This window comes from Coffea eugenioides, chromosome 6, assembly GCF_003713205.1.
Source record: "Coffea eugenioides isolate CCC68of chromosome 6, Ceug_1.0, whole genome shotgun sequence".
Taxonomy (NCBI): domain Eukaryota; kingdom Viridiplantae; phylum Streptophyta; class Magnoliopsida; order Gentianales; family Rubiaceae; genus Coffea; species Coffea eugenioides.
Window position 1 is genome coordinate 50,633,040 of NC_040040.1, and position 16,968 is coordinate 50,650,007.

A 16,968-nucleotide genomic window follows, 5' to 3' on the forward strand; every position below is an offset into this window, starting at 1 on the left:
CATTATTATTTTCTCCTATAAATTGGATAGCATCTAGAAAGCAAGTACAACTGCAAATCGCTGATAACTAAGATCAGTACATGATGGCTTTGTTTCGCCTTGTTCTCTTGCTGTTCCTCAGCAGCTGCACTGCAGTACTTGCAGATTTTCTATTTGATATTAATGCTGTTAGCGTTTATAGCTGCAGCGAAAATTCAACAATAGCAACCCCTCAAATGTCAGCAAACATTGATAGCTTGGTGGCTGATCTAGCATCAAGCGCTTCTCAGAATCGATTCAGTGTTGCCACTTATGGCAAAGGTACAGACCAAGTTTACGGCTTGGGACAATGCAGAAGAGACTTGAATGGTAAAGATTGCACAGCCTGCCTTCATAATACAACACAAACCATTCGCACATATTGTGCAAACCGGGCTGATGTCTGGATGTGGTATAATGATACCTGCTTTCTAAGGTTTACCGAGAACAAATTCTATGGAATAGTTGATCCATCTACCTTTACCAACTTCTTCCTAGGTGATCATCCACAACATCCCACTGCTTTCAAGAAACAGCTAGATGCTCTTATAAGTAAGGTCAGCTCGGAGGCTATTGTGCCTGCAAATGAAGCGGTTGGCAAGGGAAGCACTTTCAGCGTCGCATCTAATGCTACTATTTATGCCATGGCACAGTGCACCAGGGATTTGTCCCAACATTCTTGCAACGAGTGTCTGAACACAGTCACTGGCAACTTACTCAAATTCTGCAAAAACGAGAAAACTGTAGGATGTCGAGTTGCATCTACGGGCTGCTATGTTCATTATGAAACATATCAGTTTTACTATCCTCTTGATTTGTGAGAGCCCTTGTCAGTGTAACAAGAAATAAAATTCCTCCAGAGTTCACTAGAACTACAAATTGATGCCAAAGAGGAGTCAAATCAACAAATTGTATTCTGTACCGTATTCGTCACATCTCTCTGTATCTCTTACATTTGATTTACTACGTGTGATTTACATGTCTGCAAATAAATGGAAAGATTATATTAAGGCAAACACTAACTAAAGTACGTAAGAGCTTTTTTTTTTTTTTCCTTTTGGGAGAATTGAAAGCTACAAATTTCGTGAATTTCTAGTTTGCCATGTATAAAGTCTCTCTTTATTTTATTCTTTTTCAAAGCAAACCTAAGTTTACTCCCAAAAGCACTGTTTTGAAATCCGGTTTGAATCGGCTGGTTCGACTAGTCGGACTGCAAATCGATCATGACTCCAATCCGATTCATACTTTAAGTTGATTGGACTTAAGAATCGGTGAGAATTATGTTAACCGTGCGAACCGTTCGAATAAAAATGAACCATTGAATTGGTGGTTTTTTTATTTTTTTATTTTTGCCTATTAAACTAAAAAGAAAAGTGAATAGATTCTTATTAACTCCAAAGACTAGTCATTAAGTACCACAGTCACTCACTCGCTTCTCATCTTTTGCTTCTTATCAAATTTTCATCTCTACTTTCTAGTTTCCTGATTTCATCTACCCTCCAAGTTTTTTTTTTTTAAAAACAAAGTTGCAATCTTTGACTCCCTAAGGCATGGTTTAAATTCACAATGTCTAATTCTTAAAGACATGAATTTTATTTAATTTCAGAATATTGTATTATTCTTGGGTAGGGTTTAAGATTATATTTTAGTAGATACAATTGGGATGAAAGTTATTTGTTTAAACTTATAATTTTAAAAATTTATTTGAGAAAGTTGAAGTTTTTTGAAAATATTAAACTTTTTGTCAAACAAAGTCTCAAATTAGTCCATTGAAAATCTTATTCTGCACACACATACACACATATATATATTTATATAATTTATTTTTAAAAAAATTCATTGAACTGGTATTAAACTGGTTTGACTGATTGAACCGCAATCTGAATACTATATCGATTCAATTAACGGTTTGATTTCAAATTATTGTCCAAGGAGGTGATTGAGAGACTTAGAAAGTCCAAGCCCAAACAAAGAAAATTGGATTCATCATGCACAAGCCCAACTGTATTTAAATTGGGTTGGTTGTACCTGATATTTGTCCAATTTGTTGTTGCCATTATTAATCGAAATTAAGTCCAAAAGCATAGTGGCTTTCACTAGCCTATTTTTAAGGCCCATCCGGCGTGTGCTGCCTGGAATTTCAGCGCTTTTGTTTTTCAGGCAAACACGGGGGATAAAAAAAAGAAATGAACCTTGTGCCGTTTGTGCCGTTTTCAACAAATGGAAAAAAAAGAAAAGAAATAAAGAAATAATTAAAAATAAAAACAATAAATTGTAAAATCCATTCCACATTAACAAACGCATTATGATTTTCATTAAAACCCATTATCATTGATCACGATACCGATAGTGATGATGATCGTAGAATTTGAACCCAACGGCTCCTTATTTAAAATTGTACTGGTCGGAGTGCTCTGTTTGGATCCCCTATTTTTGGGGTATTTTTCAAAAACTAGTTTTTTAAATACAATAAACGTTTTTAAAAAGTATTCTAAAAGGAAATCTAAAAATTAGTTTAAATTTTTTTAAAATTTTAAAACATATCTCAAAATATATTTTAGAAACTCTTCTACTCTTAAATATTCCAAAATATTTTCTGAAAATATTACATTTAAATATATTTTAAAAACTCTGCTACAGCAAAGTTTTTCAAAAACATTCCCAAAAATCGCTAATCTAAACGGAAAAGTTCTAGCCACGTTTGGCGTTGAATTTGCCACGAGAACTCTTCAGGTTAGCTTTGATCTCAGTTAGTACTTAGTACATTACAATTTGCCCATCCATGTCCCTTAGTACCTCGTTGCTGTTGTTTTCTGACTTGCTCCTTTTTTTTTGTACCTAGTTTTAATTTGTTCATAATTGCACTAATATTGTTCTACTTCATATGTTCACCATGCACTTTTGTCAGAATCATATATACTGATCCTAATGCCCCTCTAGTTTTGATATTATAGTTTGAATCTTTATAAGTATAAATAAATTCTCTTTGCTACTTCCAAAATAAGACACTCCAATTTAATCTGTCTTTTTGCATTCCATCTTTAGTTTTTGTTTCAATTTAAAATTCTTGATTAGTCATAATCTAATCTAATTTCGAAATCATACAAGATACTGCTATTGATACTAAAATAAAGTGCTCTTAAAAAATGGAATCTTTGTTGTTTGTGCTTTGTGTTATATTCGGTCCAAAAAATAAAAGAATAAAGGAAAATAAAGAGAAAGGAGGACATCAATTATCTCTAACAATGAATTTTCAAATAAAAAAATTGAATAGTTATGCAAAAAAAAATGTATATATGGTGAATGATTTACACTCCATTATTAATAAAAATAACACACAAAAGAATACAAACAGTTGAGCTTGAAAGATTATACATCTTTTTTATTTATGAAATGATGTGTACATAACCACATATTAAGGAATTTCATTAAGACACTAACAAATTCAACTCACTTAACATGAAAAATAATAATGATAGAACATGCAAAAAATTAAATTTTGTTTATTTAGAGTTTAGGTTATCCAACTCTAAAGGTAAACAAAAACTGTTCATATATTTATTTCAAAATCAAACTATTTTAATTGTATTATCACGATTTGTTTGTTATGGCACAAAAAGAAAAAGGAAAAACCAGAAGAAGTAATTAGAGGCATCCATATTGTATGTACTATTCAAAATATTGATACTTTTATCAAATCCTTTAATATTTGGTCAAAAAATTGTTTCAAACTGTTGAATTTTTTTTTTATTTCACTTGAAAGTCCATTATGGATTTTACTTTTACTTCAAAAAGGCATATTTACACTCTAGTTTGTTAATGATTTTGGGGGGTGACAGAATAACATAACAAGTGTCCTAGAATAATAAAAATAAAATAAGCAGACACATTGATGCGCCACTATGTTTCAATATTATAGTTTAAACCTTTACTACTATTCATACATTATCTTTGCTACTTCTAAAGCTTTAAAAAATTTTGAAGCCTCAAGTTTGCAACATCATCTAATTGTTTAGAAGGGGTTTCGCAATTTTTCAGGAGTAGAAGATTTTTTCATAAATAACCATGTTCGCACGTGAAGGCTAATCCAGTTCTATCTTTTTGAGCTTTCAATTGTTTAATTAATGTCTGTTGGCAAATGTAGTTAGACATTAGAACTTGGAGGTTGAAGTTTTTAATTAGGACTCTTTTGTGTGTGTTAATTTGATCCGGTGTTTTAGAAAGTGCAATAGTAAATGAGGGGCATGTTAGGCATCACGAGTAAGGAAACAAACACATTTATCCTTATACTATATAAGATTGAGTTTTGGTCAAAGAATAAGTTGAATTTCAATCGCATAGGTGGGGGTTTTCTAGGAATGTGAAATGTTGTGTATTAGTTTAAAACCTTTAGGTACAAGTTAAGGAAGCATGTATTTGGGTATGTTTACTGAAATGACCCCATTTTAATACATTTAAAGTTGTCATTGATGAGCCATTTGGGTATTGATGGAATGTGTAATTAGTGTGCAACCGTTCTTGCATTTTATACAACCCATATATGCTTGTGTGTTGGTATAATTACCGGAATATCCCTTAACTACCAACAATTCTCCTTTTCAGCCACAGATGACCATTTGAGATGTTGCTTTGTCTGAAACGTTTAAATGTCAATCGGATTTAGGAAATGAGCCAACGATTTCTCTATTAATGATAGGAACCTATTTCTCTATCATTTATAATCTGTATTTATGAGCCACAAACGTTGGTCAATTTATCTCCTTTCAGTTTCAGGAGTTAAGTTTTTTCTTTTTGCCTTTGTCTACAGCGATTTGCCTCATCGTTTTCTCTTCCATTCGAGCTCAACTTTGAATTACCTATTATTTCGTCATTAATTACACCCACCGTCCGAGCTCAACTCTGAATTACCTATTATTTCGTCATTAATTATACCCAATTCAATTGCCGAACTGTTGGTATGTTAATGCCTAAACGGTTGATTATCAGTTTCTACCTGTTCGCATTCTAGGATTGGGATAATTTTACCTGACTTCATACTAATTCGCTCAGAATGCTCTTCAGTCCCAACTACTCATGGTGATTCAGCGTGAGGTTAGATTTCACCCTTTCCCCCCTCCCAATTTTTTCAGTTCCTCCATTAATTTTGTCGGTGTGTTCTTAGTACCTACAATTAGCGACTCTTATCGCATTGCCTAGTTGCATGATAGCATTTTTCGCGTTGCCTAACCCCAATTGGTCTGGATTGGTTATAATCTTATAGGTTTGGAACAACAACAAGAAAGAGATCTCGATGGGGATTCTAGAATAAGATTAGCTTTCTGTGTTGCTCTGTCTTTCCGCATTATCAACGACCTTCAATTTGACACAGTTTTATTGTAACGCTGTGTGAATTGATTAATTATATCATTTATCTTTTCATATTAAGTTTTATATATTCTCACAATGTACTATTGTTTGTTCAACAAAAAAACTTCTTTTTCCACTGGTACCAAACACCCGCGCGATGTGCGGGCACTCCCCCTAGTATTATATAGGTATAGTAGATAATATATAATAACCTGTGCAATGACCCGAATCCATGATCTTTGTACCTAACACAAGCGTGAATGAAATTACACAACCTTCTCCTTGGACTTGCTGCAGCATAACACTGGTTGCAGATTTCTTGACTTGCTAGTTGTTTTTTTTGTCGGATATAAAGCTAGTTTTTTTTTTTTTTGGATAGGATATCCAGAAGATTGAATAATTACTTTGATTAGCAACCAGTATCAAGCCATTTGAACGAAAACCATGGTTGTGTAGGCTTTGGCTTGGGGGTTTTTTGCTTGTCTTGTTAATTCTACTAGTTGGTTTGTTATCGTCCCTAGTATTTGATATTGGTTTGCCATCGTCCCTAGTATTTGATTTGTATAATTATTATTATGCTGCTTTTGGATCCTAAAGCGTGTGGACCTGCCAGAAAGGCAGAAACACGGCACCCCCCCCCTCCCCCCCCAACCTGTGGACCTAGGGAAGCGCAGCAGCCCCTCTCTTTTGCTGTGGCCCTCTCTTTTGCTGGCAACCCCTCCCTTTTCCTGGATAATGCTAGTTGTTTCTTTTAGATAGGATTTCCAAAGGATTGAATAGTTTACTTTGACCTTGAGAAAAATCTGCAACAAGTGTCATGTTCCAGCTAATCTAGCAATAGAGACGCGCGCATTATTATTTTCTCCTATAAATTGGATAGAATTTAGAAAGCAAATGCAAGTGCAAATTGCGATAACTAAGATCAGTACATGATGGCTTTGTTTCGCCTTGTTCTCTTGCTATTCCTCAGCAGCTGCACTGCAGTACTTGCAGATGTTCTCATTGATAGTGGGGTTGTTAGCGTTTATAGTTGCAGTGAAAATTCAACAATAGCAACCCCTCGAATGTCAGCAAACATCAATAGCTTGGTGGCTCAGCTAACATCAAGCACTTCTCAGAATCGTTTCAGTGTTGCCACTTATGGCAAAGGTACAGACCAAGTCTACGGCTTGGGACAATGCAGAAGAGACGTGAATATTAAAGATTGCGCGAGATGCCTTCGTAATGCAACACTATCCATTCGCACATTTTGTGCAAACCGGGCTGATGTCTGGATGTGGTATAATGATACCTGCACTCTAAGGTTTCACGACAGCAAATTCTTTGGAACAGTTGATCCATCTAGCTTTACCAACTACTACCTAGGTGATCATCCGCAACATCCCTCAGCTTTCAAGAAACAGCTAGATGCACTTATAAGTAAGGTCAGCTCGGAGGCTATTGTGCCTGCAAATGAAGCGGTTGGCAAGGGAAGGAGTTTCAGTGTCGCATCTAATGCTACTATTTATGCCTTGGCCCAGTGCACCAGGGATTTATCCCAGCATTCTTGCAATGAGTGCCTGAACATAGTCACTGGTAACTTACTCAAATTCTGCAACAACGAGAAAACTGTAGGATGTCGAGTTGCATCTACCGCCTGCTATGTTCATTATGAAACATATCAGTTTTACTATCCTCTTGATTCGTGAGAGCCCTTGTCAGTGTAACAAGAAATAAAATTCCTCCAGAGTTCACTAAACCTTGAACTAAAAGGTGATGCCAAAGAGGAGTCAAATCAAGAAATTGTATTCTGTACCGTGTTAATCATTTCTCTCTGTATCTCTTACATTTGATTTACTACGTGTAATTTACATGTCTGCAAATAAATGGAGAGATTACATTAAGGTAAACACTAATAAAGTACATAAGAGTTTACATTCAAAGAAACAATTTTTTTTTAATTAATCTTTTATACACTGACATTGTATACACCATTATTATTGGACGCATGATAAGTCATATGAATTTAAATTTAAAATTCAAATTTTACTCATAAATCATGTATCCAACCATAATCGTGTATACACTATCAGTATATATAAGATTTACTCTTTTTTTATTCTTTTGGGAGAATTTGAAAGTTACAAATTTCGTGAATTTCTCGTTTGCCATGTATAAAGTCTCTCTTTATTCTATTTCTTTTTCAAAGCAAACCTATAAAGTTTGGATTAATCTTTACTACGCTGACAGCACTGTCAGCATTGGATGAATGATAACCATACGGAATTTGAATTTAAAATTCAACTTTTACACACATATTATGAATCAAATAGTAATAATATATACATTATCAGTGTATATAAGATTTACTCGTAAAGTTTACTCCCACGAGAGGTCATTCAGAGGCTTCGAAAGTACAAAGTCCAAACAAAGAAAATCTGATTCGTCTGGAACAAGCCTAGTGTCTAAATTGGGTTGGTTGTACCTGTTATTTGTCCAATCTGTTGTGGCCATTATTAATCCAAATTCCAAAGTAAGTCCAAAAGTATGGTGGATCGGAGGCTTTCATCTAGCCTATTTTTAAGGCCCATCTGGCGTGTGCTGTGTGGAATTTCGCCGCTATTTTTTTTTTGCAGGCAAATACACGGGAAATGATCATTTTTTTTTTTAAATCTGGTGTTTTGCAGTGCTTGGGACGAATCTTGTATACCTTGCAAAATTTCGCAAGAAATGATTAAGCATCTTATAAACTCTAGAAGGGAAGGGAAGGTAAGTAAAAGGTCTTGGATTCGAGTTCTCCAACTTATATATATATAAAAAATTAAAAAGTTCAAGTAAAAAAGAATAAATCTTATAAACTCTACGGCCTCAAACGTTATTTTGCTTCTCAAAATCTTCTCTCTCCTCTTCTCTGACTAAAATTTAAAAATTGCTCCTAATGTCCTCGTAACAATATAATCTCCCCTTGCACCTGTGCTTGCCATCTTTTCATGGTTAGTATCTTGGCAAACTATTCTGTTCTCTGCATAGTCCATGATTTGGATCAGCATTATCAGATTTTTTTTTTCTTTAATGGGGTCGATATCTTTGTGTTGCATTGATCTGGGTTTTTTGAATTCTAGTGTGTGGCCTTTCCCTGTAATCAACTATGTGATTCTTGTTAACTAAATACTTGATTTGGGTGAATGTAGGTTGGTGGGATGTACAAAGAAAAATATAAATGGCTTACAAGGGGGCTTATCAGTATGATTACTTTAGGGGGTGTTGGTAAATAGGTTTTAACCTCTACTATGGGTTTCAAATTCAATTATACCCATTCATCATATTTGCTTGGGGCCAATGGTAATAAATCAGTGGGAATAATAGGCCTCTTCTATGCATTTCCTGATTAACCACTTCTCACTAGGGAATCATCTTAATTATCCATTTTACTCTCTCTAAAGGTAAAAATACTCATCTTATAATACCACCGCTTGTGCTAGTTTCAACAAATGAAAAAAAAGAAAAGAAAAAAAGAAATAATGAAAAAGAAAAATTATAAATTATAAAATCCATTCCACATTAACAACACACACTATGAGTTTTCATCAAAATCCATTATCATGGATCACGATACCGATAGTGATAATGATTGTGAAATTTGAATCAAACGGCTCCTTATTTAAAATTGTGTTTGTCGGAGATTCTTGGTGTTGGAAAATCAAATATACCTTCTAGGTTTACGTGAAATAAGTTCTGTTTGGAATCTAAATCCACGATTAGCGTTGAATTTGCCATGAGAACTCTTTAGGTTAGCTTTGATCTCAATTAATACATGACAAACCAACTATATTTAGAGTAGCATATATATTGATCCTAATGCCCCTCTAGTTTTGATATTATAGTTTAAATCTTTGTAAGTATAAATAAATTCTTTTGCTACTTCCAAAATAAGACACTCCAATTTAATCTGTCTTTTTGCATTCCATCTTTAGTTTTTGTTTCATTTAAAATTCTTGATTAGTCATAATCTAATCTAATTTCTAAATCATCCAAGATAGTACTATTGATACTAAAATAAAGTGCTCTTAAAACAATGGAGTCTTTGTTGTTTGTGCTTTGTGTTATATTCTATCCAAAAATAAAAGAATAAAGAAAATAAAAGAGAAAGGAGAAAATCAATTATCTCTAGCAATGAGTTTTCAAATAAAAATTGAATACTTATGCGAAAAAAATTCATATGTGGTGAATCATTTACATTGCATTATTAATAAAAATAACACACAAAAGAATACAAATAGTTGAACTTGAAAGATTATACATCTTTTTTATTTTTGAAATGATGTGTACATAACTTTATATTAAGGAATTTCATTAAGACACTAACAAATTCAACTCACTTAACTTGAAAAATAATAATGACAGAACATGCAAATTAAATTTTATTTATTGTGAGTTTAGGTTATCCAACTCTAAAGGTAAAATAAAAAGGGTTATTATCACTTCACCCCCTTAACGTTTGGTGCTACTATCAATTTCCCCCTTAACGTTATTTTTTAGTCACTTTACCCCCAAAACTAACGGTCAAACTTAACGGAGTCTGTTAATTAAAGTAAAAAGACAAGTTTAGCCCTAAAAGTTATTATCACTTTACCCCCATAAACTATGACCTCACTATTAATTTACCCCATAGAGTTATTTTTTAGGTAATTTATCCCACTTAGGGGTGAACAAATTTGGTAAGAACCGAATTTATACCCAATTTCAAATTCAATTTGGTAATTTGAAATCAGGTATTTGGTAATTTGGTACAAAAGCGGTATTTACCAAATTCACCGAATTCTAATATGGTATGAAATAGGTAATGGGATTATCAATTTGGTAATAACCGATTTCAAATTCAAATTAGTTTATAAATTTATATATTATATAGATAAATACTATATACTATTAATACATAGGTAAGTCTATTAATAATAGATAGTACATAGTATTATCATGTACCTATAATAATAAAAATATATAATGATGTAAAATATCCTATTTTAGTATTTGTTATATGATTATAATAATACAAATATACAATAATACAAAACTATAATACTTATCCTTTTATACATAACTAGAATTAGATAATAAGTATAAATATTGTACTAAATATTAAACATAATTAGTAATTAGAATTTAGACATTAGTTCATCATTTATGTTTGGATTATTAAATATTTGAATGTGTATTGTTTAACTTGCAAGTATTAGTATACTCTAAATTTACATTACATATATAATATGTGAATTTATATTCTTTAATCACTAATTTTGTTTAAATGAAGACAACAAAATAGTATGATTAAGCAGTCTAAATAAATGTATATGAATTGCATGCCAACATATTAGTATATTAGCATTCATCGCTGAAAGCAATCAAGTTATTTGCAAATTAAGCATTTAAATTATATAAAAAATAAAAATAAATGTAAGTGTAGTGCAATACATAATTAGTAAATCATAAGTGAATAAGTATATACAACTACACAAGTGAGTCCTATTTAATCATGTGAAAATTACTATCCAATTCGGTTATAACCGATTTCATGACCGTTTCCAAATTCAATTTGGTAACCGAATGAATTCGGTTATTTCCAATTCGAAATTGAAAGCGGTTTAGAGTTTTACAAGTAAAATAACCGAAAAAACTGAATTCAACTAACCGAATTATCGAATATGCACCGAATGCACACCCCTAATCCCACCATTAAACCAACTTAGTAAGTTAAAAAACTTTAGAGAAAGTACCCTCCTCTTTGTAGAATAAAAAAAATAAAAAATTTAAAGTGTGTCTTTTCATATTTAGTATCAAGAAAAAAAAATCAAAGTATTAATCTCTTTCTTCTTGGCAATCTTATTAATATTAAAACAAATAAAAAGATTGGGAGGGGGAGTGAGAGAGAGAGAGAGATAGAGAGAGAGAGAGAGAGAGAGAGAGAGAGAGAGAGAGAGAGAGAAAGAGAGAGAGAGAGAACTCAATTCTTTTTTTTATAAAAAATACAAATAAGAAAGAAATAAATACTTTTATTATTTTAAAATTATTTTACTTTAATGTTTACCACCAGATTTCAATCCTAATCCCAACAACTTTAAATTAATACGATAATATTAGACTTTTCTTTATTATTTTTTTGGCAAAATCTAATTTTCTGTCTCCTTCTTTCCTATCTCTTTTTCTTTTCCTAATATTGAAAAAAGAAATTTGAGAAAATTCTTTTATTTTTATTTTTTTGATCTCTTAAAGTGAAAAAAAGAAGAATAATCATTCCAACTTTTGTATATTTAATTATATATATAAAAGGGTCAATGTATTTAAAAATTTTTGACCATACTAATTAGATTAACGATGAAGTAAAATGTCTTGAAAATAATGTTAGGAATTAAAGCGATTATATCACTATAATTTAAAGGAATAAAGTAATAATAACAATATAGTAATGCTATCGAATAAAAGGGAATTTTTGTCCAAAATTTCTTAATATGTTGAGTTGAATTATTTATGGGGTGAAGTGACTAAAAGATAACGTTAGGAGGTAAACTGATAGTAGTGATATAGTTGAAGGGGATAAAGTGATAATAACCCAAACAAAAACTGTTCATATATTTATTTCAAAATCAAACTATTTTAATTGTATTACCACGATTTGTTTGTTATGGCACAAAAAGAAAAAGGAAAAACCAGAAGAAGTAATTAGAGGTATCCATATTGTATGTACTATTCAAAATATTGATACTTTTATCAAATCCTTTAATATTTGGTCAAAAAATTGTTTCAAACTGTTGATTTTTTTGTTTAATTTCACTTGAAGGCCCATTATGGATTTTACTTTTACTTCAAAAAGACAAATTTGTACTCTAGATTGTTAGTAATTTTGGGGGGGGGGGGGGTGAAAGAATGACATAACAAGTGTCCTACAATAATAAAAATAAAATAAGCTGACACATTGACTCTAATGCCCCTCTAGGTTTTAATATTATAGTTTAAACCTTTATTACCATTTATACATTCTCTTTGGCTTACGAAAATTTTGAAGTCTCAAGTTTGCTACACAATCTAATTGTTTAGAAGGGGTTTCGCAATTGTTCAGGAGTAGAAATTTTTTCTTAAATAACCATGTTCGCATGTGAAGGCTAATCCAGTTCTATCTTTTTGAGCTTTCATTTGTTTAATTACTGTCTGTTGGCAAATGTAGTTAGACATTAGGACTTGGAGGTCGAAGTCTTTAATTAAGGCCCTTTTGTGTCTGTTAATTTAATAGTGAATGAGAGGCATGTTAGGCATCACGAGAAAGGAAACAAACACATTTATATTATATAGTTATAGTAGATAATATATAATAACCTGTTTAATGACCCGAATCCATGATCTTTGTACCTAACAGAAGCGTGAATGAAATTACACAACCTTCTCCTTGGACTTGCTGCAGCATAACACTGGTTGCAGATTTTCTTGACTTGCTGGTTTTTTTTTTTTTTTTGTTGGATATAAAGCTAGTCTTTTTTTTTTTTTGAATAGGATTTCCAGAAGATTGAATAATTACTTTGATTAGCAGCCAGTATCATGCCATTTGAACGAAAACCATGGTTGTGTAGGATTTGGCTTTGGGGTTTTTTTGCTTGTCTTGTTAATTCTACTACTTGGTTTGCTATCGTCCCTAGTATTTGATATTGGTTTGCCATCGTCCCTAGTATTTGATTTGTATGATTATTATTATGCTGCTTTGGGATGGCCTGAAGCGTGTGGACCTGGCAGAAGCACGGCAGCCCCCCACTACCCTGTGGACCTGGCAGAAGCGCGCAGCAGCCCCTCTCTTTTGCTGGGGACCTCTCTTATTCTGGCAGCCACCCTCTTTTCCTGGATAGTGCTAGTTGTTTCCTTTAGTTTAGATAGGATTTCCAAAGGATTGAATAGTTTACTTTGACCTCGAAAAATCTGCAACCAATGTCATGTTCCAGCTAATAGATCTAGCAATAGAGACGCGCACATTATTTTCTCCTATAAATTGGATAGCATTTAGGAAGCAAATGCAACTGCAAATCGCTGATAACTAAGATCAGTACATGATGGCTTTGTTTCGCCTTGTTCTCTTGCTATTCCTCAGCAGCTGCACTGCAGTACTTGCTGATTTTCTCTTTGACAGTGGAGCTGTTAGCGTTTATAGATGCAGTGAAAATTCAACAATAGCAACCCCTCAAATGTCAGCAAACATCAATAGCTTGGTGGCTCAGCTGACATCAAGCACTTCTCAGAATCGCTTCAGTGTTGCCACTTATGGCAAAGGTACAGACCAAGTCTACGGCTTGGGACAATGCAGGAGAGACGTGAATATTAAAGATTGCGCAAGATGCCTTCGTAATGCAACACTATCCATTCGCACATTTTGTCAAAACCGGGCTGATGTCTGGATGTGGTATAATGATACCTGCTTTCTAAGGTTTGACGACAACAAATTCTTTGGAACAGTTGATCCATCTAGCTTTGACAACTTATACGCATCTGATCATCCACAACATCCCTCTGCTTTCAAGAAACAGCTAGATGCTCTTATAAGTAAGGTCAGCTCGGAGGCTATTGTGCCTGCAAATGAAGGGGTTGGCAAGGAAAGGAGTTTCAGCGTCGCATCTAATGCTACTATTTATGCCTTGGCACAGTGCACCAGGGATTTGTCCCAGCATTCTTGCAACGATTGTCTGAACACAGTCACTGGCAACTTCCTCAAATTCTGCAACAATGACAAAAGTGTAGGATGTCGAGTTGCATCTACCGGCTGCTATGTTCATTATGAAATATATCCGTTTTACTTTCCTCTTGATTAGTGAGAGCCCTTGTCAGTGTAAGAAGAAATAAAATTCCTCCAGAGTTCAATAAACCTTGAACTAAAAGGTGATGCCAAAGAGGAGTCAACTCATGAAATTGAGTTCTGTACTGTGTTAATCATTTCTCTCTGTATCTCTTACATTTGATTTACTACGTGTGATTTACATGTCTGCAAAATAAATGGAGAGCCTTATTGTTGTAACAACACATATATGTACGAAGATTTCTTCACAAACTTATAGTGATTGGCTCTGCCGTAACTTCTGCAGAAAGTAACAACGTCTTTGACATCATTGAGGCCGGTAGCAAAAAGACCTAATGTTTAACCGTTTCATGTCTGCGAAGATCCAAAGCATCAGTGATTACTGACAAGTTGCATGCTTGCTTCGTCAAGCCCAGTCCTTTCATCCCTTATGCTTTAGTCAAATATTGCGACTCGTAGCTTTATCATTGATTGCTGTCAAGTTGTCACCCTTCTTTTATATATATATATATAAAACCTGTTTTGGTGGATGACACGGCAGGGGAACTTTTGGTTGATTCTAAATTATTGACTTGGCCACCAATATTGCTTCGCAATAGTTTAATGTTGGCTCAAGAAGTTTTGATCTGTTTTACAAAATCATGAAAGTTTTGAACTGGACTTAGATGATTGACGAATGAACATGCCTATGAAATCTAATTTTTAGTTTGAATTGGTGAAGTAATCCTTGATTATCACACCAGAATCTCTCTGCCTTAATTGTAATAGTCTTTTAAACATTGGACGTTAACAATTTCAATGATACAGTAGGTAACAGTTTGCTATGCTTCACAAAAAGACTCGTTCATGATCATCTACTGGCAAAAAGTAAACACACTTGAATCATAGCATGGAAATCAACAAGATTTCAAATTGCTTTATAAACGTAGTTACACCATGTTTCTTGACCAAATGAAGCGTTAAATTTTACATTTTATACAAGTCAATCTCATGTGGTGGTTCACTGTGACTTTTTGCACGAGAAGATCTATCAGGATTATTAGTTGTTGATAAAGGTTGCTTGGTACTAAGGTTACCTGGATGCAGTTTCTGCAGTTCAGCGGAAGTTTTGGTATGACAGAAATACACGCCAACATTGAATCTGGGAAAATTTAATATGGAATAGATATCTTAAATATTCTAACCAAGAAATAAAAGATTGGCATTTGTGTGATTTTATGGGCTCTGTGCTATGTGCTGGATGTTGGTATGTCATCCCATGCATGTCTGTAGTTTAGCCATTCATCTGCACCCGAAAGTCCATACCTTCATTCAGATTTGAAAAATTTTTATACTTGATAAACAATCAAAATCTGTACCTGTGAAAAGCATGGAATTTGTGTATGATGAAGGCTGGAGAGGAGATACCCACTTCTCTATTCGGTTTATGCTTGCCCTAATTTATTTAAACGTTAAGCTTTGGTGCTATGTTGGATTGGATAAAGTGTCTGTATCTAGGTCATTTTCAGATGTTTTAGAAAGCTCAAGCATTTTTTACATTTACAAATCCCCAGTGTCACCTTTAGGTCACAATTTTCTCTTCTTGCCTATGGCGAGCTTCTCTTCTAAGTTTGCTTTAATCAAGCTACACTTTTATCATTCAGCAAATATGCACATTACAGTTGTGCCTGCACAAGTTACTTTTACTTGCCAATATGTTGCATTTTTGCGTGTTTCTCTGGTTCAATTTTTCTGATGTAATAGCAATATTTGGTGTGCCTAAGCTTCTTGTTCAAACATTCTTCTATTCTGTTGGGGATGCTTTGTTCATTAATATCTCCAGGTTACTATTATAGTTTGAAGTCTGTTTCCCAGTCTGATGCCTGCCCAATAGCATCTCATGTTAAAATCCAAGTTCTTAGTTCACTTCTGCTCATTTGCGCTCCTCCTTTTTTCCTCTGTTGTTTCTGGATTAGAATATGGTTCTTTTTCGTCGGTAAATGGCTTTTTCCCCCTTCATGCTCAATCATTTCTGAGCTAAACATGTGTTGCTGGAACATTTGCCTGTGTCTGTGTCCCCTCAAAGCTTAATTCCTTAACATCTTTTGGTCACCGCCTTTTTTTTGGTTGATACAGATACAGAATGATTGTTGATGGAGCTGTGTTTAGCTGTTTGTGCTATTGGAGGACATTTAGAAGCTCATTCTTAAAAGTTTCAAAATGGCCTTTGCACCGCTGCGGTCAAGACTCAAGGTCTGAAATGATTTTAGCCTAACTGTTAGCCATTGCAAAGAAACTGCTGTTCTAGCTAAGAGCCAAAAAATTGCCTCAGATGATGTGTTAGGAACTGATTTCTAGTGGTTGCATTTCTTCATCGCTCATGGGATCAACCAATTAAAGGAAGATTGCAGTATTCCATACAACTTTGAACCCATTTCCAAGAACTCCTACTTGGTCTAGCTACTGAGAAGGCATTATGGTGCTTCTATCAAGTCAAAATCTCCACAGTTTGGGTAAAGTTTCTATGTTATATGATAGCATCAGGTGATACTTTTTGTTAACTTGTGTCTTTTGGATCTCTGTAAAATGGTTAGCCTGCAGGGGAACAAGCCCTTGCGAGTTCTTGAATGCAAATTAAACTACAATGAAGAATGAAACAATAGCTATTTTGACAAAGCTAACCGGGCGCGTGCAGGGGTTGGGGGGGGGGGGGGGGGGCGGGGAGAGCAAGCCCTGTCCCCTCCCCTGTTTCTTAAGTTCGATCTTTTCCCTACTAGAAATTTTTATTTTGAAACAAAAATTTTACAATTACATTCCAC

At 33.8% G+C, this 16,968-nt stretch overlaps 3 protein-coding genes across 3 annotated transcripts; all 3 read left to right on the forward strand.

Annotated features, from left to right (window-relative positions):
* On the forward strand, positions 1–1,024 carry LOC113775877 (cysteine-rich repeat secretory protein 55-like). Its single transcript, XM_027320920.1, has one exon. The coding sequence runs from the start codon at positions 81–83 to the stop codon at positions 837–839; it is 759 nt and encodes a 252-aa protein (XP_027176721.1). The 5' UTR covers positions 1–80; the 3' UTR covers positions 840–1,024.
* A 5,197-nt stretch (positions 1,025–6,221) lies between these two features.
* On the forward strand, positions 6,222–7,167 carry LOC113775371 (cysteine-rich repeat secretory protein 55-like). Its single transcript, XM_027320212.1, has one exon. It carries the CDS (start codon positions 6,294–6,296, stop codon positions 7,050–7,052), a length of 759 nt encoding a protein of 252 aa, XP_027176013.1. The 5' UTR covers positions 6,222–6,293; the 3' UTR covers positions 7,053–7,167.
* A 6,110-nt stretch (positions 7,168–13,277) lies between these two features.
* On the forward strand, positions 13,278–14,459 carry LOC113774582 (cysteine-rich repeat secretory protein 55-like). The gene has a single exon (XM_027319142.1). It carries the CDS (start codon positions 13,431–13,433, stop codon positions 14,184–14,186), a length of 756 nt encoding a protein of 251 aa, XP_027174943.1. The 5' UTR covers positions 13,278–13,430; the 3' UTR covers positions 14,187–14,459.
* The last annotated feature ends 2,509 nt before the right edge of the window (positions 14,460–16,968 follow it).

Coding starts and splice junctions, on each gene's coding strand:
- LOC113775877 (XM_027320920.1), top strand. CDS start 81: ATGATGGCTTTGTTTCGCCTTGTTCTCTTGCTGTTCCTCAGCAGCTGC.
- LOC113775371 (XM_027320212.1), top strand. CDS start 6,294: ATGATGGCTTTGTTTCGCCTTGTTCTCTTGCTATTCCTCAGCAGCTGC.
- LOC113774582 (XM_027319142.1), top strand. CDS start 13,431: ATGATGGCTTTGTTTCGCCTTGTTCTCTTGCTATTCCTCAGCAGCTGC.